The sequence below is a fragment of the Lycorma delicatula genome, chromosome 7, assembly GCF_047948215.1.
Source record: "Lycorma delicatula isolate Av1 chromosome 7, ASM4794821v1, whole genome shotgun sequence".
Lineage (NCBI taxonomy): Eukaryota > Metazoa > Arthropoda > Insecta > Hemiptera > Fulgoridae > Lycorma > Lycorma delicatula.
In genome coordinates, this window is record NC_134461.1 from 29,916,124 (window position 1) to 29,938,332 (window position 22,209).

Below are 22,209 nucleotides of genomic sequence, written 5' to 3' on the forward strand. Positions count from 1 at the left end.
ATTTTCTGGTGACCCCTTCCTTAGTAGTCCCCACCCGGAGATCCGAACGGGGGACTATTTTACCTCCGGAATATTTTACCAAGGAAGGGGCCTCCATTATTACTATGTGAAAATGCAGAGAGCCACATTTTCTTGGAAAAAAAGCAGCTGTAGTTTTCCATTGCTTTCAGCTGCGCAGTACTCAGAGAACTGAGTGATGTTGATACGGCCGTTTAAGTCATTGTGACTCACGCCCCTAACAACTACTGAAAGAGCTGCTGCCCTCTTTCAGGAATCATTCCTTAGTCTGGCTCTCAACAGATACCTCTCCGATATGGTTGCACCTTCGGTCCAGCTACTCTGTATCCCTGAACACTCAAGCCCCCTCACCAACGGCAAGGTCTCATGATTCATAGAGGAGGCAAATGATATTATTTTGTAAAAAAAAGTAGTTATTTGTTAAATATAGGCTTTTAAAAATCCCATTAGCTCATTCATATGTACTAAAAATTTTATACTGAAGTGTATACATTCATTTTTGCATTTGTATCATTCTTGGAAACATGTTACCTTCAACAAAACCTTTTGATTTTAAGAATATGTAGAATTTGTAAGATGTTACAGACAGTAACATGTCATTAACTGAGGTACCCACTCAGTCATGATGATCCTTTGATATCTAAGGACGTAATGATCAGGTCTTGACAAATACAAATGATTAATATAAGGCAATACAGAGAAGATGTAACTGTATTCAAAAAGGAAAGATTGAGGTTGTGTGGGAATTTGAAAGGGAGACGAGGATAATACATTAAAAAAAAGCTCAGGACAGACCGTAAATAGATACTGCTGCTCTTAATGTTGCTTCTTTCAGAAAATAATAATATGCAGAGGATTCCTTGTTTGGTGCATGTCCCACAAAAAGATAATAATGGGAATGATCTGAAGTGATACTCTTTAAATACCTGATTGCTATCAATGTCACATACCTCGTATGTGACATTATTATATTTCATTTATACATCCCAACCCTGTAGGGGAAGACACCCACCTTGTGATGTTACCAGCCACCACACCACCCCCTACATTTATACATCCCAACCCTGTAGGGGAAGACACCCACCTTGTGATGTTCCAAGCCCACAGAAATTTAAGCCAACAAGAAATATTTATAAGTATTGTTCAAAAACAAAAATTGGTTATGCATATGTAGAGATCACAATGATAACATAGCAATTTCTGTGTAAAAGTGTTTATTCAAACCAATAATAGAGCCTGTCATGCTGGCTGGGCACAGCTTACAGTGCCATGCTGAATGTGTTATGCATCTACTAATAAAAAAGCACACCTCATAAAGAAGCTGTATGTGCTCTCACATACATCCAGTGTGTTGGTTTGTTTGCAGTATGTGCTTCCATTTTTGAATAAAGCACTAATCTAGCAGAAAACATTGAACTGTATAATAAATATTTATAAATTAAAAGAAGACGAGAAGAGAACACAGAGAGCAGTAGAGTCTCTGCTGATATTTCACACTAATATTTATTTTCTTTAATGAACTTAATATCTTCAAAAACATGAGGGTACAAATGCATAGAGGGTCTAGGGCTAGACGGCTAGTATAGATAAAAACGCATTAATATTACAGCAAAACAGTAACTTCAGAATTGCTGCCCATGAACTTCAGAATTTTGTGAACCATGAAGTATTTTTCATAAAAAAAATTTTTTTAATTTATTTTTAATTCTAAAAATAAATGTGCACAAAACTTACTACTGCAAACGGTTTAAAATAAGTATTTTTTTTAAACAAAATTGATTAGGGATGATGAAATAAATGATTTTAAATAAGATTTTTTCTTGTACAAAAGAAAAATTGTAAAAAATAGACAAGTTTTTAATTGTAAAAGAAAAAAAGGCTTTTTTAGTTTTACTTTAAACAAAGCAACAGCCATCACACTACCTATATAAATCAAAAACAAAAAGTAGAAATATTTATGCAGCTGGAACTGATATAAATATTCATATATCAATGAATCTTTTGATTTCCCAACCTAACATTTAATACTCAGAAATACAGCAGCATTTTAAAATTAAATGGGTAAATCTAGTTTTCATTATGTGCTTCTTGGCTAACAATATCAGGACAGTTCTATTTATCAAAATGTAAAAGTTGCCAAAATATCTCATTCTTCACATGTAAATTAAGCTAAATAAATGAAAGGCAGTACAAAATATAAATATCTTCATTACAACATGATATTTATTTTAACTACTGATATAAACAGACATGAGATCAAAATTTTAATATACTAATTTTGATATCAGAAGAATGTTTTACGGCAATGTTATCATTGTTTATAGCAATATTTTGACAAATTTTCATGTTTATAATATTATTTATAAAAAATGTTTATGTAAAATTCTGTTCCTTGAAAGTAATAACTTTTATTGTAGTTAGTTTTATTTTAAACATTCAATATTATTATTTCCAAATAAATATTATAATCTCTAAAAACATCCAGAGGAATGATTTAATGATTGATTAGTTAAATATAACAGTTTCAAATTTTTCTTGTAATGTTAACAATCCTGTAGCATCAAAATATTTTCTAAATTTTTAGAAAATTAAATTATTTAAGATAGATATTAAGTGATAATAAAAATACTGAACATCATATTCATACCATAGATATGATAAAAAAACAAGTTTTTTTAAACAAATAATTTCAAAATATAAATGATTGAGCTGTATACAACTTTAGTTACATACATTAAAGGAGGATATAAAAAATTAACTATCATTTATAATTTAAATTTATATTTTTTTTACATAAAATAAGCTATTTACATAAATAATAAATTATTAACATGAATGGATAAAATAGAATCCATATTTTGTTATTACTAATCACATTATCATCTTCAAAGATGCTGTACTAAGAATCCCAACTTCTTTGTTTTACTTCTTTTCAGGTAGAGGAGGTAATAACGCATTCAAGAAGAGATAACCACCTTTATAAGCCTAGTAAAAAATGAAAATGCATTAATAATGACTACAGGTAAAGTTAAATGAATAGATCTGATATACATAATAAAAAATATGTAAAGATGTAAAATTCCATTACCATTAACAGGAAAAACTATAATTTTATAATTATAAAATCTTCTGTATCACAAAAATCAAAATTTTTTAATTTATAAAAAATAGAAAATGTGTGGTGTCTTCCATATATTCATATCTAAAAATAATTTTTTTATCTTATAATGTATTATAAACCGAATAATTTTTCTGAAATTAGTTGATTTTGTTATACAAAGATAACATAAATTTAATTGAATATAACTTTTATAATTTGTAAAAATAACTTCAAATAAAAAATGAATATAAACACACTGAATAATACAATTCATTATAGGCAAATAATCATTAAAATGAAAACTAAAAAAAGTAAAACTATTCCCAGATTATATTATCACTATCATTTAATCTAAATGAGACTAAAACAGAATATGCATGAGACATTTTTACAAATTACAATATGAACTTCCAACTCAATTTTAGCATGGCAATTAATAACATTCAGAGCTTGGCATAAATCTTGACAAAGTGCTGTAAATTATACCTAAAATAAAGCAAATTATATCGATTATGTCAACTTATCCAAATAAGAACTCAGACTTTCATTTAAACCTTTGTTGGGTATTACAAAACGGCATATCTGCAATGAATATAAAAACCATAAATCAAACAATAACTAAAGAGATTTGTAAACAGAACTTCATGAAATGTTTAATCATTTTACCATACAAATACATTTTACAAAAAGTTAAATATTCATTTTACTCAAAATGAATATTTTAATTTTCAGAAAGACCATCCATTTCATATTTACTTTTGATGCCTCAAATTTTATCTACTCTTCAACTTTGTGCTTTTTACTATTACTTTATGCTGACCAGCATCTCTTTATGTAAGCTATGACTGACCACATAAATCTAGATTATATTTAAACATTAAGAAAATGCTATTTTTCCTGCAATTCACAAAATATCCTACTGCAATAAAAAAAAATACATGTTACTTACTACACCGAGGGTAAAGGCAAAAAATAGAACACCAGCAGCCAGGTGAATATTGTATTTTGCTTGTTTTGCTTTATATGCTTCTTCCCATGAACCTTCTGGAATAGGTAGTAAATCCATCAATGGTTTGTCTTTAGGTGTGAGATCATGAGCATTTCTTGCAAAACTTGTTCTAACACAACCTGAAACAGTACAATTTTAAGTTGCCACAAAAAAACATAGGGTAACTAATATGACCAAAACTGAAGGCTGCAAACGTTTCTCAGGATATTTTAGACTTTAATGTATAAGTCCCATGTTTGAATCCTGGTCAGGCATGGAATTTCTCATATGCTACAAAACCTTCTTGGGGTAAATTAAATCATTAAAAAAAAAATCAGAAGATATTGACTGATACACCTACATACTTCCAATTCAAAATATTAAGTTATAAATAAGAATTGTGTTAAAAATACAAGTACTTAATTTAACAGTGCATAACATACCTTACGCCTAACAAAACGGAGCAGTGTATTTTAATATTGTTGTTTATCTTGTGTACATAAGGTAAACAGCAATTAACTTGTGTGAAATTTTTTTCACTTAAGTACTTAACCAGTGATCAATGTTACCTTTTCAGTTCAAACGAACATGATTACTACATAGCTTAAATTTAAAGCAATAAATATTTAAAACGTCTAAATCACTGACATAACTTATTAGAAAAACAAAAATCGGCGGAAGTAAATTGGACTCTTACTTAAATAAACTATATTTTAAAAACAGTTTCTAGAGGTTAACTCGTAAGGAGACATTGTTAAAAATTGCATTAATAACAAAATTCAGTTCAGGTACAATAAACAAAAAACTGTAACCAGTATAGTTATTTCCCTACAGATAAAACTGAAATTAGATAAAATAAGTTACTTAAAAAAAAAATTGTATTTTAAACCATTAATGTAGTACTATTTCCGCTATGGATGTAAAGAGAACTTTTATAAGAGAAGGACCTTTGTTGTAAGGTTCCAAGAAGTATACATTTAACTTCTAGACTCCGTAATAATAATATCAAAAATAAAAATATTAGTAAATTTTCTCACCTGTTCTGGCAAGAACATTTCTGCAAATCGGTCTAATAGCGTTGGAAAGCATTACGAAATATGAAAACTAAATTATTACACTACCAATCCCAGCAGAAAATTACCACACACTTATCCGACGAGGTCGAAAATTAAGGCTAACTTGATTTTGTGAGTTTTGGTAATCAAAATTTCAAGAACCTTAACTACTTTTTTGGAGGGTATATTTCACCTATGCAATAAATATTCCTTTTATGAATGTAGAAAGAGTTTAATTATTATTGTATTGCTAATCATTAAAAACAAAGCCTTATCTGACATTATAATCCCATTATATAAATCTTTTACCATTTAAACTGATGAGTAACCTGCCTAAAATGCATCAAAAAATTGTTTAAAAATATTTAGGCAGTTTAATTTTTCTTATCTAAAATTTATGAAGCAATTATGAGCAAAATATGATAGAAATAAACATCCACGATATATACATTAAGCGAATTGAAAACTCGGAATCATTCGATGGCATTGCAACAGCCGCTTCGCTGACAGAACTTAAACACGTTAGAAGGAAAAATGCTAGTGATTTACGAGTTTAGTGCTAAGAATATTTATTTATGGTTTTAATATTTTATAAACTTATTTGTTCCATTTATATTTATTCAATACTTTATTTAGTTGAAGGATTGAACTTTCTTTTTCCATGTAAGTTGTATATTAAGGACGACTGTTTTGCAAGTTTTCATTTGCGGCTGGAAATAAAATTAATTGAACGAAAAACATACTGTTCTAAGTTTTTTCTGGGTGTTAAAAGAAAATATTTAATTATCTTTTATGGTCCTTTAAACCGGTTTTGTATCATTTTTATCATATATGTATGAGATACAATGAGCCTTTTTTAAATGCTTTCTGCTTATAATTGTGCACAGTTTTTTTATTTTAATTTACAATGATTTGGAATTCAAATCACTGTGCACTTGAATTTATAGACTAATAGAGATAATTTATAGACTGATAGTTTAACAGATTTGAAATTGAAAGATTGTGGAAGGAATTTGCTTGTACAGATGTACTATCATGGACACAATTAGTTTACTTGATAACAGTTTTTGTAAGGTGTAATTTAGGGTTCTTTTAGTCTGCTTGGGATAAGCAATACTGTTTGATTTGCTGATGGAAGCTAATCTGGTAAGCTCACATGTACAGTTGAAGTGGCTTTTAAGAGCCACATTAGAGAATTCATTTTTAAAGACCTTGTAAACAATTTTTTTTCTGTGAGTTGAGGTAGTTAGGCACTGTTTTGTTGAAATCAATCATATCTGATCTCTGCTTCTGCATGAGTTGATTGATGAAAAAAAATTACAAAACTGCAGAAAAGTAATCACAATATTAACAATTTTTTCAAAGAAGACTTACCCCATAATACAGTCTTTTACATCTAGCCCACACTTCTCTATTTTTGACCAAGCAGAAATCTTATACTGAAAGACATCACAATAACCTTCTGAAAATTAATAGATTCATCAGATGAATCGAAACTTCATTTTAAATGTTGACCTCTCCGGCAGTGTGGTAACATCTCAGCCTTTCATGTGGAAGGTCCTGGCTACAAATCTTGATCAAGCATGCCATTTTTCATATGCTATAAAATTTTCATTCCTTATTCTCATACACAAGCTTCAAGCTTATGAGTGAATTAATTATAAATAAAAAGAAAATGAGTCATAACTATTTCAGTATTTTATTAAGAAATAAATAAATTTAAGTTTTGTGAAAAACAAAAACGTAGTATTACTGATTGTTTCTTAACAATGCAAAGTGATTTTCCAAATATTACCTTTTTTTTTTTAGAAAGAAGATAATTAATTTTATTAAATAATTCATTACACAACATTTTTTCAGTGGAGTTCGTAAGCTTTAGTAAGGAAAGAAGTAAAAATCTGACCATTGGTGGAGTTTTATTAAAAAATACTGATAACCCATCAGTTAATAGCTGGTCATTGTGGAGTCCTTGGAGTTGCTGTGCAGGAGAATGTGGCCATTTAGGATATCAGATACGGCGACGTATATGTCTAAAAAAAATAACTTCCAATTATGAACCCACTTGTGTTGGAAAAAGTAAGGAATTTAGAGGATGTAATTTACATGGTAAGTTTAAATTATCTCTAACAGTTCAGTGTGTTTTAAATAATATTTCTTGCATGTTTTGTCAATCAATAATAAAGCTACAATGATGTTAGATTTAATTACATATAAATATTATTTATTCACTAATACAACACCATAAAAGAGTTGTAGATAACTCTGAAAAGATCTTTTGAAAGAACATTTCCATCTACTTAGAAAGTGAATAGTTTAGTTAAACCAATCTTTTTTTTAAATAACTAATTTTATTAATATTTTTACTTACCCACTTTATGATAACAGTAAAAACTGATATAGCCATATTAGGTCTACAGCTCAATAATACTAAGTATCGTTGTGCCTAATGCAAGTTAGTGCCTAATGTTACTTGCAGAAAAACCACTGCATTAAAAAAGACTGATCAAAGAGAAGCATTCATAACTGGGCAGAAAAATGATTTGTCAAATTCTTGTGAATCCAAAGAATGTGTATCTCACCATTATACATAAAACTTGATTTACTGAAAAGTTTTATCAAATCAATGGATCGTAATGATCAAGGTTTTTTTATACCTTAAGAGCAGGTTTCCCAGTATCAGTGAGGCAAAAATCAAGGATTTCTTAAAACATTCCTGTAAAAAAGAAGACTGAGAACTACCTACAACTGAAGAGTGAACTTCTTGAAAACTAAAAAAATCAGGATACAATATCTCTCTAAAAATACATACATGCATTCACATTATGATTTTTTTCCACCCAACCTTAGTGATGTAAGTGACAAAGATGGTGAAAGCTTTCACCAGAATATATTAGTAATGGAACATGTTATAAAGGAAAATAGAGTCTGAATATGCTTGCCGATTACTTGCTTTTCAGCCAGGAAACTGAAAAGAGAAATTTTAAGAGGCTGAAGAAAAAAGCAGATATTAGATAAGATAATATCATACTACAGGCTATATTTTTCCTTAAAAATCAAGTTTTCGTTAAATCCGTGTTACTAAAAAACCCTGCCCTCCATTCAGTTTTGTTATGCAGATTTGAAATCTGTGCAAAAAATACTGTAAGACATACCTGATTGAATCTATGTAACAGAAAAAAATTTTTTTTTGTAGATCAATGTAACAGAAAAACTATTCTGAATTAAATGAAAAATTGTTACATACTACATTTATATGATAAATAATTTATAATTTTGTATATTTCTTCAAACAAATATTTTATTGCTTGTTTATTTAATTCAAGAAGATTTCTTCCAAATGTAATTATACTAAAAGATTGAATATTTTTTTAAATTAATTACTTTTAATCACATGGTATTTACTGAATGTAAATTATTGTCATATAAATTACTTGTAATTGCATTATTATAAAATGTTAAACTGCAAATTAACACTTTTTAGGTCCTGAGCAAGACTGTAAACTTCATCAATCAAAAGCAGTACCTCTGTGGAACTTCCTTCCCCTCCCTCTACACTTTCCTAACTTCTTCCTTTTTATATCTTACATCACTTCTTTCTTGGATAAGTAGGAATTGGAGGTGTATCATTCATAGTCTTCATATCTCGGTGCCATGGTTACTTTTTAGTAGCTGGAAATGTGTAACTCTCTTACTGTGATATAGTGGAGTGGCAGCTAGCTATGTCTGTATGATTGGTGAGGACTGTTTCTTATCAAAGGAGTTTGTATGCAAAGTAATTTATTGTTGAAATGTCAATAAGTTGAAGCTGAGCCTCCTAATTACCATAAAAATGGATATTACCTTTTTTATATTTATGAATCAAAGATTAAATAATAATTATAATCTTACTTTATGTTAAATTTTTCCAAACTCACATGCACATTATAAAAGTTGTGTTTATTTTTTTAATCAAAATTTTTAATCCATCTTTATCTTATTTAGGTTGTCAACCGGAGAAGTATGAAAGACTTGTTGAAAATGATCCAGTGAAGTCTTCTGTGTATGCATTTTTAAAAAACATACATGCAGAACATTCTTCACTTATGACAAGATGCCTTATTACAGATTGTAGATTTGATACTGTGCATAATATTTTAGGTGGTTTGTCTGTAAGTTGATATCTGTTTATTATTAAGTTGTAAGTTAATTTTATGTTATTCTTTATATGAGACTTTACGTCAGGGACCATCCTGATGATGAGAGCTGAAGAGTGTGAAGTTTGGTGTGATGGAACTTTGCCAATGGACTTGTCCAGAGACTTTGTTTACATGCACATTGCATAAAGGTGCCAATGTGTTTGGTAAAGATAGGTATCCTGCTCCACCAGTAGTCTAATCTAATCTTGAATTTTTTATTTTACATAGAGAAAGGAGATATTATTTTTTAATTCAATAACAATTGAATTAAAAAAAAAATCACTAAATTGAGATCTCATTTGAATTTCATTATTATCTGTTAATATATTAGGAGTTTTTATTTTTTCAGTGTTATCTACTTCTTGTGAATTTTGTATTTTACTTTGTTCTAGGATCAATATTGGAATGCCCTTCAATGTATTAAACATAATATTGGTTGTCCAGGTATAAATATATAAAGTTCTATTTAGTGTAACATTTATTTCTATTTTGTGTAACATAATTATTTACTATCAATTTTAAAATTATTAATGCTTTGATTATTATTTATTTGATATTTTTTTAGTAAAATAGTAATACTATACTGGATCTGAAGAGTTTTTTAAGTGTTATCCTTTCAGTTTACTTTATTAAAAAAGGATAATATTTTCAAATTTTACAGTATATTTTAAATTTATTAACCTTATTTGTAAAGAAACCTTGTTAATATGTATCAATGGAACTATGCAACTTAGTGCAATTGACACTGTAATGTTGGACTTTCTGAATAGTATTGTGCTTATTTTACAAACATTTACACTACATTAGACATTATTAGTCTTTAATTGTGTGGGACAGGAAGAATTGCAATGCTTGTAGAGTGAGTTTAGATGAGCTTGGTTAATCATATATAGTACAAAATATATGGTAAAATATATAGTACATTTATAAAAATCTGATAATAGTGTGTACATTTTTGCTGAAACGGTTTAACTAGAATGAAGAAATCAATTTATCAATTCATATGTGAATGTACTTATCTGATAGGTTAGTTAACATTTACATATGGTCTATTAAAAAAATAATTATATCATTTATAAAGAAAACATTTAAGTGAATCGTTTGATTTGATTGAAATATAATTTTGAGTGGTTGCACAAATTTGAATGAATTTGATAAATAGTACATAGTTTAATTTTTGTTTATATGGTGTGTATCTAGCATTTCAGAATACTAATAGACTACTGAAGATAAAAAATAAAAAGTATAATTATGTAAGAATGTTCTATATTAGTAATTTTGGTATTGAATACCAAATTATTTTTATTGTAAAATCACAAAAAAATTCTATTATTTTGTGTTAATTTTTTACTTTATGGGTTTATTGTAAAACTATAGAAATTGATTTATGATAGTTTTTAACTGTCAGAAACTTGTTGATTTTTTACTTACTTGTATTAAGTAAAGGAAGTATTGTGATCGCAAAAAATTTCAGTTTCCAGATTTCAATGGAAATATCCATTTTGACCAACCCTGAATCCATTTTGACTAGTTTCGGTGTGACATCTGTACGTGTGTGTTTATCTCACATAACTCAAAAACGATTAGCCGTAGGATGTTGAAATTTTGAATTTAAGATTGCTGTAACATCTAATTGTGCACCTCCCCTTTTGATTGCAACCGACTGAACCAGAGTGTCCAAAAAAGCCCAAAATCCCCAAAACATTGGATTTTGAACTTTTTCTTAACTGCATTAATAAGCCCTCATTGAGAGCTTTTCAACGATATATCAAAGCGGTACTTAGTTTCATTGATTCCAGAGGTATAGCCAAATAAAATTTTAATTAATGAAATATTTGGATCTTAGGGGAATGCACATCGGTTCGAATCAGATTTCGTCTCCTTTTTTTTAATTTAAATATATTGATTTATTAATAATTATTAACTTCTCATTGTAAAAAAAAATGTACAATTAATAATAATTCAATAACAGAAAGAAAAAAATATGAAAAAATATCATTAGTTATGAAATAAAATTTTATGTACTTTTCATTTTAAAAAAAATGTGTAAATAAAAATGTATTTTAATAGTTGTACAAGTGGACGAAATGATTCCGGAACCGATTTAAACTTTCTCCATACTTAAAATCTCAATTAAAAAAAATCGGTTTGCGCCTCCATGTTGGTTCGTCTGGATAACCAGTTAGAAACGTGGAGATTTCTACTGGTGAACTAAATCGGAATCACCTCTCTGGATCCCATCCAGAGTTGTAACTCGGGAATTTATTCCCACCCAAGGCTGACTTGCCTTTGAAAGTCAAATATGGAAGGTCTTTTAAGAAAAAATCCACCGTCTGGTAAATACCAGAGAAGGCTGCACTCGGATCCGGTGGGCAGCTGCTTAAAAGATAACAATGAATCGGAGCGTTTGGAAACACCCAAAAACAACACAACTTCAAAATTGAGGATAAGACACAAGCAAATAATCTACATTGCCACTCACAACATTAATTCTCTAACTCAACCCGGCAAACTAAAAACTCTAACAGACATAATGGACAAACAAAATATCCTAATCGCAGGACTTCAAGAAATGAGAAACACCGATCGAGAGCCGTTTGAATCTCAGGGTTACAGAATTTACAAAGGAATCCCCGGGAAACGTGTGATGAAGAATTGCCTACAGTTCGGAACAGGATTTACAATCAATCTTAAAATAATTGACTCAGTCGTAGAATTTAAGTCTTACTCCCCCAGGATTTCAACCTTAACCCTAAAATCAGCCAATAAATTCTACACCATAATAAATGTCCATGCTCCCACCAATGACAAAAACAATCTTAAAAAAGATAGAGAAGAGATGGACAAATTCTGGGAACTTCTTGACCAAACTGCAAACAACATAAATAAGACCCACACGAAGATTTTAATAGGGGACTTTAATGCCCAACTTGGTAAAGAACGAAGATATCGTGATATTATCGGAAAATGGCCTGCCCAAAAGAAAACTAACAAGAACGGCCAAAGACTTGTCGAATTTTGCAGAAACCATAATATGATCTCAAAATCCACCTATTTTATGAGAAAACCAAACAATTTGAAGACTTGGAAACACCCAGATTGGAAAAAAGGAGAATGGCAACTGGATCATGTTTGCATGGACCGGAATTATCACAAGGAGATTTATAATGTAAAAGTCTTGAGAGGAACAGATACTGGATCGGACCATTACTTAATTAAAGTTAAAATAAAATTCACCCCGCATAAAAAGAAAAAATCCCAACCTAAAAACAAAAGAGCTTATGATCCACATAAATTAATAAACAATGCCATCTTTGAAGAAACAACAAAAAAAATCAAATTAACTAATAATTTAAAAGAACTGACATCCCAACTGAAAGAAATAGCTGAAGAACTAGCCCCTATAAACCCAAGAAAAAAACACCAATGGTGGAATGAAGAATGTGACAAAGCAGTCAAAGACCGACACCGGGCTTGGATCAACCACCAAACCCAGAAAACTGAAGAATCTAACCATGAATTCACCAAACAAAGGAAAATAACTCAGAAAATTATAAGAGGAACCAAACGACAAGCCCAAAAAAACTTGATTCAGCAAATAGAAGAAAGTTCCAAGAAAACTAATTTCCGAGACTATTATAACATTTTTGGTCAGGCTCTTCAAAGATATGAACCACCCACCCTTATGCTGAGAGGAAAAAAAGGAAATATGGCCCACACCAATAAAGAAAATGCTGAAATTTTGGCAGAAACCTTCAATAGACTCCTCAACTGTGACGACCCCCCAGAGCTTTTTGAGATTGACACTGAAACTCCAGTTAAAACTTCACCAGTAAATATCAACCCGCCAACAATTCAAGAAGTTCTCGCAGCCTTAAATGAAATAAAAAACTACAAAGCAAGCGAAGACCAGCTTTTCGCAGAACTCTGGAAACACTCATCAGTTTATTCAGTCAAAACTTCCCTACATCTATGCCTCGTGAAAATATGGAACGAAGAAAAACTTCCAGAACACTGGACCACAGCCCTCATCCATCCATTACATAAAAAAGGGGATAAAACTAATCCGGAAAACTACAGAGGCATATCTCTCTTGGATTACACATACAAAATCCTGTCGAGAATCATATACAACCGATGCAAAGACCAACTTGAACTGGAACTTGGGGAATACCAAGGGGGATTTAGGCCATGGAGAGGTTGCCCGGAGCAAATAATATCCCTAAAACTTATGATGGACTTATATAAAAGACGGAAAAAACAACTAATAATCACCTTCGTCGACTTTAAAAAGGCCTATGATTGTATACACCGACCATCCATGCTGAATATTCTGAGAAACCTGGGCCTTCACCCTAAACTCGTAAACATGATAAAATTAACTTTAACCAATACCCAGTCCAGAGTGAAATTCAGAGGTGAACTCTCTCAACCCTTCTACATAAAAACTGGATTGAGGCAAGGAGACGGCCTCTCACCACTCCTTTTTAACTGCGCCCTCGAATTTGTCATGAGAAAATGGTATGAAATAAATCCCAAAAATATAAAAATGGGTACTAAGAAAAACTCCATCACACTAAATTGCCTAGGATTTGCAGATGACCTCGCTCTTTTAGCAAATAATATTCAAGAAGCCAAAACACAAATCATGAGCCTTCAAAACCTAGCACAAAAGATAGGGCTTCATATCTCTTTCGAAAAAACTGAACTAATGGCCATAGATCCTCTGGTAATAGAGCACATTACGGTAAACAATCAGAAAATTAAAATAGTAAAACAATTTAAATATCTAGGGGAAATAATAACTTATAATTTAAATGAAAAAGTGACATGGCAAAACAGGACAAATAAAATGATTAAATCCCAAAAATTAACTTGGTCAACATATAACAAAAAATGCCTTTCTGCTAAAACAAAACTTAAACATTATAAAACTGTAGTACAGTCAGAAGTCACCTACGGAAGCGAGACCCTTTTCAAAATCACTCAGAAAAACCGAATTGAAAAAATTCTGAAAATAGAGAGGAGAATTGTCAGAACGTGTATCAATAAAAAACACCAAAAAGAAGGCCAATGGTGGATTGTGCCAAATGAGGTGGTGTATCGAGAAATAGAGCCTGTTACTGATACTATGCGGAAAAAAAGAATCTCTTTCTTCGGTCATCTCATAAGGACACGGGAAACAAGACTGTCAAGAAATATCATTGAAAAGCTCTGGTTCCAAAAGCTAGAAGTAGGATGGATCAAAGAAATTAGAGAAGATATGAAAGAATTGGGAATTTCCCTGACTGACCTACAGAATAAAACTGGAAAAATTACAAAGCTAAAAGATAAAAGCATTAGATTTAAACAAAAGACAGACAAACGACAAAATACAACGAAGAGGGTGTTTACGGATGAAGAAAAGAAAGCAAGATCTGAACGGATGAAGAAATACTGGGCAGCTCGAAAGAGTAAAATAACACGCTTTTCTCAGAAAAGATCCAACTAAAATTGACTTAAGTGGTCCCATGTTGGCCGTAAAAGCATAATAATAATAATAATAAGTTGTACAAGTAAGTCGTGTGTTGTCCACATCAAATTTTTTTCTTTAAGAATTTCATGAAAATAAGAATATATTTTAAACAAAATAGATCAATAATTCTTTAATCAAATAATAATCATAATCATACTGAGTGTAAAAATAAATGAAATGAACACGTTTGAAAAAATGTATGACCTTAAAGAAAAAATATGTATATGTTCTGGAAATCACAACTTTTTGTAAGACAGTACAAGTTGTAAGGGAAACACAAGGTATTCTATGGTTAGTTTGAGTAGGTTAGAAATAATTTAATGGAAGGTTTTTAATTCATTACTGATTCTGTAATGACTTAAATTGTTATTATTTCATGTAAATGTTAATTAATGACAGTTAATTTTTCAATTTCTTCATCCCAAAACTGACTTATTTATCTTTATGATGTCTTTCTGTTCCAAATGAGCTGTTCCAGTGATTTGAATTGGCCTTCTTAGTACTTTTATTATTCTCAAAGCTTTTAGATCTGCTGATCAAGAAGCTGATTTAAATGGTACTACTTAATCCAGAAAGGCAAGGTAGTAAAAATAAAATCAGTAACACACAACAAAGATAAGAACACAGTGCTTATTGAAAAGTTACCAATCCCTAATTCTTTGAGCTACTGAACAATCAAATTGTAAAATATGAACATACATAACTCAATCCTATTAATAGAGTGTCTTCCTGTATAGAAGGTCAACAGTTCGATATCAGCCTGAAATAGTTGTATTTTAATGCTATTAGCTCCTTGATACTGTCTTCCTGCCGCTATTCTGTTGTTGGGTTGAAATTGATAATGCACTCAGCCTTGATGATTCATGGATACTCCCATAATATGGGCTCTGGTTTAACAAAGTAATACAAGATATCTGGTAGCCTCTGAAATAATACAATAATCAAATAAAATCCCATTACTTACCCCAACATAGACTCCAAATAAGTCACAAATTCAGAAAATTAATTGTTAACATAAAATGGATTAAGAACCCACTTACAACCATTTAAACATCATACACGCTACTTGTACATTAATCGCAGACAGTTCAAATACCCATCTTTATTAACATGCATGCATTCTTAATGTATTTCTATCTTCCACAGGGCCCCTTCAGTTAGTCAAACTATCTTGGCATACATCAGTTTGGAAAATAGTTTTAACTTATTTAAAAAAAAGTCCAAACTTATATTTACATTGTGAAGGGTGACCATTTTACGTATTGGATGTATATTTTGCAATGTTGTCTTCTTTAGTACAGGCACTGTTCTATTGTGATAGACAGATGGACTGAAACAGAGAACATAATTACATTGTTATATGTACAGAACCCTAAAAGCCCAATTTCATTCAAGTTAATTGGCACATAAATCCAATAATGTCCAAATAATATCCAATATGTCTAAACTTCCAAAGATTAATATTGATTCCATTAAAATATCATTTTACTTGTAACAGGTTTAAAAATGATTAAACATTTTTTCCTCGTAATAATAATTCATTTTTGTAATAATTTTTTCAATTTTATGTTTGTAATATTCTATTATATGAACTAATTTTGAAGCCTTATTTCTTGTTGACAGTTCATGGGGATTGGGGAGAATGGGCACCATGGTCAAGATGCAGTGCTTGGTGTGGTAAAGGTATAAGATTTCGTTGTCGATATTGCAACAGACCATTTCCATCTCGTCCTCAACTCCATTGCCTTGGTGATAATTGCACATTTGTGACTTGCTTAGGAAAAGATTGTTCTTTTCATCAAGGTGAATAAGACTCAGATTTACCTAATGCTTTATCATTTTTATAATTGTGGAAAACACTGATTAAACCTGTTTGTTAATATTTTGCAGGTGAAATTTTTAAATTTTAATTTTTTAAAAGATTTGTTTTAAATGATAATGTTTGTTTGCGATTACCTGAAGTATTATAAATGTAATAATCATGGATGAATTTAGAAACTGGTTAATGAAGGTACTACACTTGACTTTTAAAGATGGTAATTTTTTTTAAAGTAAATATGTGGTGCTGCCTTTGAATTTAACTTTAATTTTGTTCTTACATAAAGTGATACTGAAAAATTCCCAGACCAACCTGAAAAAATTTTCTTTTCTTTTTTTTACAAATGCTCGCATTCCCATTTAAATGGAGTATTTTTCTATCCCTGTAAAACATCTGTCTTGAGTGCATTGGCAGCCGATATGCATAATGTAACTTAGGTTACATTTTCAGATAAATATGTTTTTTTTTTTTTTTGTAATGACAGACATACCTTTAAAGAGCAGTCATCAGTAGTTTAATAATACCAATCATTATTTTAAGAAGCCAGTAATAGCAGAAAAAAAGGTTGTTTCAATTTAAATCATTTAGCATCCAGATAAGAATTAATTTTAATTAAAAATAATAAACATGTGAAAGTATCAGAGTCAGGATTTTATCAGAAAAACAAACTAAATTTATGTACATTATACAAATTTTTAGTACTTATATGTTATAAGGAATTCCTTAATGCACGTAAGTGATATTTTAAGCTTTAAATCAAACTAAATTTATTTATTTTATATTTATATTAAATAATAATATAAATAACATAAAATAGTAGAAATAAAAGAAAGAAGTGATACCGTAAAAAAAAATCACTGAATAAAGACACAAATTAATTTGGAGAGAGAAAAGAGACTGTCTCCTACTGTAGCAGTTGTTCAGTTCAGATTATGGATATGAGGAAAATATATCTGTTTATTGATAACTAATGTTTCTTTTCTTTTAACTCCACATGTTTCAACCATTAAAAAATGTACTATTCTTTATTTAACATAAACATAAAATCTTGAAAGAAATCTGCCATGTTGGATCTGTGTTGTTGAAATTATTCAAAATGACTCACATTATTATGTAATTATTCACATTATTGTAAAATTATTCACATTACATGTGATTTTTTTTTCATTTAATTTTTAAAAAGCATTAAATTTTATATTTATTTATTTAAATAATATTTATTTTATTAGTGTTATCTGATTTTTTATTTTGTAGGTAGTTGGTCAAAATGGAGTGACTGGGGACCATGTAGTGCAACATGTGGTTATGGAATTATTAGAAAATTTAGAAACTGTGTTACTAAGAGATCTCGTAGAAATTTTAAAACTCATTTTTTTAATTATCTTCAGAAGAATAATATATTTATGAAATTACATAATACTTCTACTTTAATGGCTACAGAAGTACCTAAATCTGCTAGACTTGTTTTGCCATTGGACACAAAAATATCACCTCAAATGTCCACGCTGTCGCCAGTGAAATCATTCACTCCTGATAGAAAAGCAACTAAACTGTCATCATCATCATTACCACCATCAATTTTCCATAAGTTAACAGCCACATCTTTTGCAGTTGTAACCTCAACTGCAGGAGGGACAACATCTTCTTTCACAACAACCAAAAAAAAAACTGTAAATATAACACCATATTTCCATGCATCTATTTCAGGTAATGCACAAGGAAAAAATGAGAGCAATATAGTTCATGATAAAAGAGAGTGTGATGGACCATATGAAATAATTAAACCTTGCTACATAGAGGATTGTCCAGGTATGTATAATAATAATAATACCTAGTAGTAAGTATAATATATCTTGTGTAGTAAATAATTTTAATTTTATTAGATGCTGATTTACAGTCTATTGGCATTTTCTGTAGGGGCTGGCTGAATGGTTTGCGAGTTTGGATACTTTCACATGTAGTGCAATTCCGGAGATGGATTAAATTTTTCATTTTGGAATCCAGCACCTGTTTAATCTAATTTATGAAGGAAAAGTAATGTTTATTATAGTATATATTAAGCCAATCATTGTCAACCATTTCTCAGTTGCATTACACTCTCATATGAGTAAAAATTCCTCGCTTTCTTAAGCGTCTGTGGGTAGAATGAATAGCTGACCCTGATGGGTAAATTGAACTTCCGTATGGACGAGTTGTTTATCTTTTCCTGTGATCTTTTATGGTAGATGGTCTTTTCTCACCACCGTACTGTTATGTGTTATCCTTGATCCCCTTTTCTGTATTTCTTGTTCTAGGTGTTGGTTTGTCAATGCAGAGGATTTTGAGATCTATACTGTGATAGTCTATGAATTACATAAAAAGCTACTGGTTGAAATGCCTGTGAGTACTGGCCTTCTAATCCCTTGTATGATACAAACCTGTTCTAGGTTTGTTACTGATATAACCTTATAATATTTTTATTAATAAATTTGTTTCTGGTTGTAATATTTTATCAAGCTTCTAGGAGGACAAAATGTATTGTACTCTAGGGAACTCCTTTCCTTCTAAATAATTATGTAGTAATATTTTTACTATGTTATTATAATGTCTTGACAAGTTTCATTGGTCATTCACTTCTGTGGCCATTCAATATCTGGGGGATACCTGTTTACTGATAAGAAAAGTAAAAGTATGGTACTTGCCATGCTGTCCTTTGAAACTGTGATCTGTAAATAAGGTATTGCTTCTCCTTTATACTCTAACATTCAATAAAAATCTGTAGTTCCAAAAAAAACTTTTAAATATATATTTTTCAAACGGTTGCCCATAGGTGAAATGAAATATCTGATTTGTAAGAGCTAAATTGAACTCTGTTTACAACTGCATTAAGGTTTTGTTTCTTATCACTTATTTAATTACAGATTAACTCAGCCCTGTAAAAGTCAATTCCATATGAAAGGATGTTTCAAATTATTGATTGAATACATTTTCTTTAAACAAATTCAGTCTCTTCTGTTGAACTTGTCAGGATATCATACAGTCCAGCAAATTTTTGAAAAGTAATGAAAATAGCTTTTTTTATTACACTCATGTGCCTTTATTTACATAACTAAATGGTTGTGGTAACCTGATATGATACACAAACCACACCTAAAAATGGTACTGCATGTTTAAGATTTATTGACGGTTTACAATAAGTTGTTGCATCTAGAGTCAGATAGAGTGATATCATGAAGAGGGAGCATTCTCACTTTGAAAAACCTACTATGACTTTTTCTTAATGTGCTGTTGTTATTTCAGGAAGTCTAAAAAAATTTGTTGTATTTTATTTTATTCACTTGTTTTCTTTCAATATTTATTTATAAATGTATAAATTATTATTTTTAGGTTAACTTATACTGCAAGTCTAAAATATTAGATGTTTAACATGAGTGTCACATCACATTACTGGGCTTTATATTTTCTACCTTATATTTTTTACACTTAGACTTCTTGTGATGTCCTCCTCAAAAATCTTCTTTACTTCCTCTTTCTCAAGCTTCTCTAAATTCTACCAATCCATCTGACACCTTTTCTTCAGGCTTTTAAACCCCAATCTACATTTGTTACCTTGCAGTATTGCCCGGCTTTTTCTATATATTCTTCTGTTATGGTTTTTAAACTGGGTGTTGCCAATTACTAAATTATACTTTGTGCAAAACTCAATTAGTTGGTGCCCTTTTTTATTTCTTTTGCCCAGCCCATACATCTTTCCCACTGAACCTTGCAAATTCCTACTACATCTGCATTTAACCTACTCATTTCCCTCTTTAAATTTTCTAACCTACCAATCTTTTAGAATGTTATTTTTTAATTTTCTGGTGACCTCTTCTTTACCAGTTTCCACCTGGAGATCCAAACGGGGGACCAGTTTATCTCCAGAATAGTTTACCAAGGAAGGTGCCTCCATCTTTGTTACATGAAAATGCAGAGAGCTACATTTTCTTGGAAAATAATAGCTGTAGTTTTTCATTGCTTTCAGCTGTGCAGTACTCAGAAGATTGAGTGATGTTGATATGGCCGTTTAAGCCTTCATGACCTAACAGCTACTAGAGCCTTCCTTAACAGCCTTCCTTTAAGCCTTCCTTAACAGCTACTAGAAGAGCTACTGCCCTCTTTTAGGAATCATTCCTTAGTCTGGCTCTCAACAGATACCGCTCCAATATGTTTGCAGCTTTGGTCCAGCTAATGTGTACCACTGAGCACTCCAGCCCCCTCACCATCGGCAAGGTCTCATGATTCATAGAGGGGATCTTCAGTGAAAGTCAACAGTAATTTATTAAGGTTACCATCAGACTGATGCATTCCATTTTGTCACATTGTTATAGCAGAAGAGGAAAAGGCTGTTTCCTTGACTGAAGAAAGAACAGGATAGAGATATCATGGTTCCATTCAAAACTACATCAGTCGCCCTTATATTGTGTCTGTTACCTTACTATCTTCATTTTATTATTTTATGTTAGTTTTTTACTTTCTTATTATTAGTAATATTTTTTTCACAGTTGATGGTGGCTGGTCAGATTGGAGTGCATGGACACCGTGTAGCACTGATTGTGGTCAAGGAACACAGATACGAACAAGAGCTTGTAGTAATCCACCTGCTCAAGCAGGTGGAGCCCCATGTCCTGGTCCTGTTTCTTGGTTTAGGCATTGTTATCAAATTCCTTGTGAAGGTAATCTACAGAACAGATTTTACTGATTTCTGACTGTTCCAAAAACTGTTGCACTAATATGAAAAAGTTTTTATGACAGATTTTATACACTATAATATGAAAAACAAACTTACGAGTATTCAAGTAAAATAGTTCCAGTACGCCAGAAATTATCCTGTGTCTCCATTTCTGAAAGTACATCAATGTATAGTCAATATATAGATTCAAAAAGAAAGTAATTTGAAGGCAACAAGTCATTAATATTCAGTTCCAAATATTTTTTTTTTTTACAGATGCATTTCAGGAATCAAATTGTTACACACTATAAGTCAGTCTGGCTTTTGGATAACTTAAACATAAAGTTCATGTAGGTTTGAGGTTTGTAATTAATTTTCAGTTTGTTCTATTTGAATTAAACTAATAATAAATTAATATTTTATTCTAAAGATAGGGTTTAGTCAAATTAATATATTTATATTAATTTGACTATGTATATACACACATGGGGGCTGTTAAAAAATTAATGATAAAAATGCTCTACAGAAAAAAAAATTTATTCAATTTTCTAAATTTACATGCTCTTTTTTCAAAGTAATCCTCCTTGATTCTAATACACTTTTCCCACTGTTCTTGCCACTTTTTAAACACAAATGCCTGACCATCTTTCTCAAGCTCCTTGCAGCGCGCCTCCACATCTCAATTCCCCCTCGAAGGGAGAAGATCCCGCCTCGTAGCGTGTCAGGTCGCTACACCACCCCCTCCGTTCCTAAACGCCTCCACAGCTTTGATGACCTCATGATTGGTCTTGAATTTCCATCCCCTGAGTGGAAACTTGACTTTGGGGAACAGCCAGAAGTCACAAGGGGCCA

General features: G+C 30.7%; 2 protein-coding genes across 2 annotated transcripts; one reads left to right on the forward strand and one right to left on the reverse strand.

Moving 5' to 3' along the window:
* Positions 1–2,782: 2,782 nt before the first annotated feature.
* On the reverse strand, positions 2,783–5,300 carry COX7B (Cytochrome c oxidase subunit 7B). The gene is made up of 3 exons (XM_075371009.1): positions 5,144–5,300; positions 4,068–4,246; positions 2,783–3,003 (listed from the first exon to the last, which is right to left on the reverse strand). The coding sequence occupies exons 1-3, from the start codon at positions 5,193–5,195 to the stop codon at positions 2,941–2,943; spliced, it is 294 nt and encodes a 97-aa protein (XP_075227124.1). The 5' UTR covers positions 5,196–5,300; the 3' UTR covers positions 2,783–2,940.
* A 382-nt stretch (positions 5,301–5,682) lies between these two features.
* LOC142327958 (coadhesin-like) lies at positions 5,683–21,786 on the forward strand. Its single transcript, XM_075371381.1, has 7 exons — positions 5,683–5,824; positions 7,022–7,267; positions 9,143–9,309; positions 9,729–9,780; positions 16,475–16,654; positions 17,925–18,479; positions 21,191–21,786. The coding sequence occupies exons 1-7, from the start codon at positions 5,737–5,739 to the stop codon at positions 21,385–21,387; spliced, it is 1,485 nt and encodes a 494-aa protein (XP_075227496.1). The 5' UTR covers positions 5,683–5,736; the 3' UTR covers positions 21,388–21,786.
* Positions 21,787–22,209: the final 423 nt, after the last annotated feature.

What these genes read in the sequence shown, in the direction of transcription:
- COX7B (XM_075371009.1), bottom strand. Translation starts at nt 5,195, where the DNA reads ATGCTTTCCAACGCTATTAGACCGATTTGCAGAAATGTTCTTGCCAGA. An exon ending in AAATGTTCTTGCCAGAACAG is followed by an intron (nt 4,247 to 5,143) that starts GTGAGAAAATTT and finishes GTACTGTTTCAG; the next exon opens with GTTGTGTTAGAACAAGTTTT. An exon ending in TTGCCTTTACCCTCGGTGTA is followed by an intron (nt 3,004 to 4,067) that starts GTAAGTAACATG and finishes ATTTTTTACTAG; the next exon opens with GCTTATAAAGGTGGTTATCT.
- LOC142327958 (XM_075371381.1), top strand. Translation starts at nt 5,737, where the DNA reads ATGGTTTTAATATTTTATAAACTTATTTGTTCCATTTATATTTATTCA. An exon ending in TAGAGGATGTAATTTACATG is followed by an intron (nt 7,268 to 9,142) that starts GTAAGTTTAAAT and finishes TATCTTATTTAG; the next exon opens with GTTGTCAACCGGAGAAGTAT. An exon ending in ACATAATATTGGTTGTCCAG is followed by an intron (nt 9,781 to 16,474) that starts GTATAAATATAT and finishes TCTTGTTGACAG; the next exon opens with TTCATGGGGATTGGGGAGAA.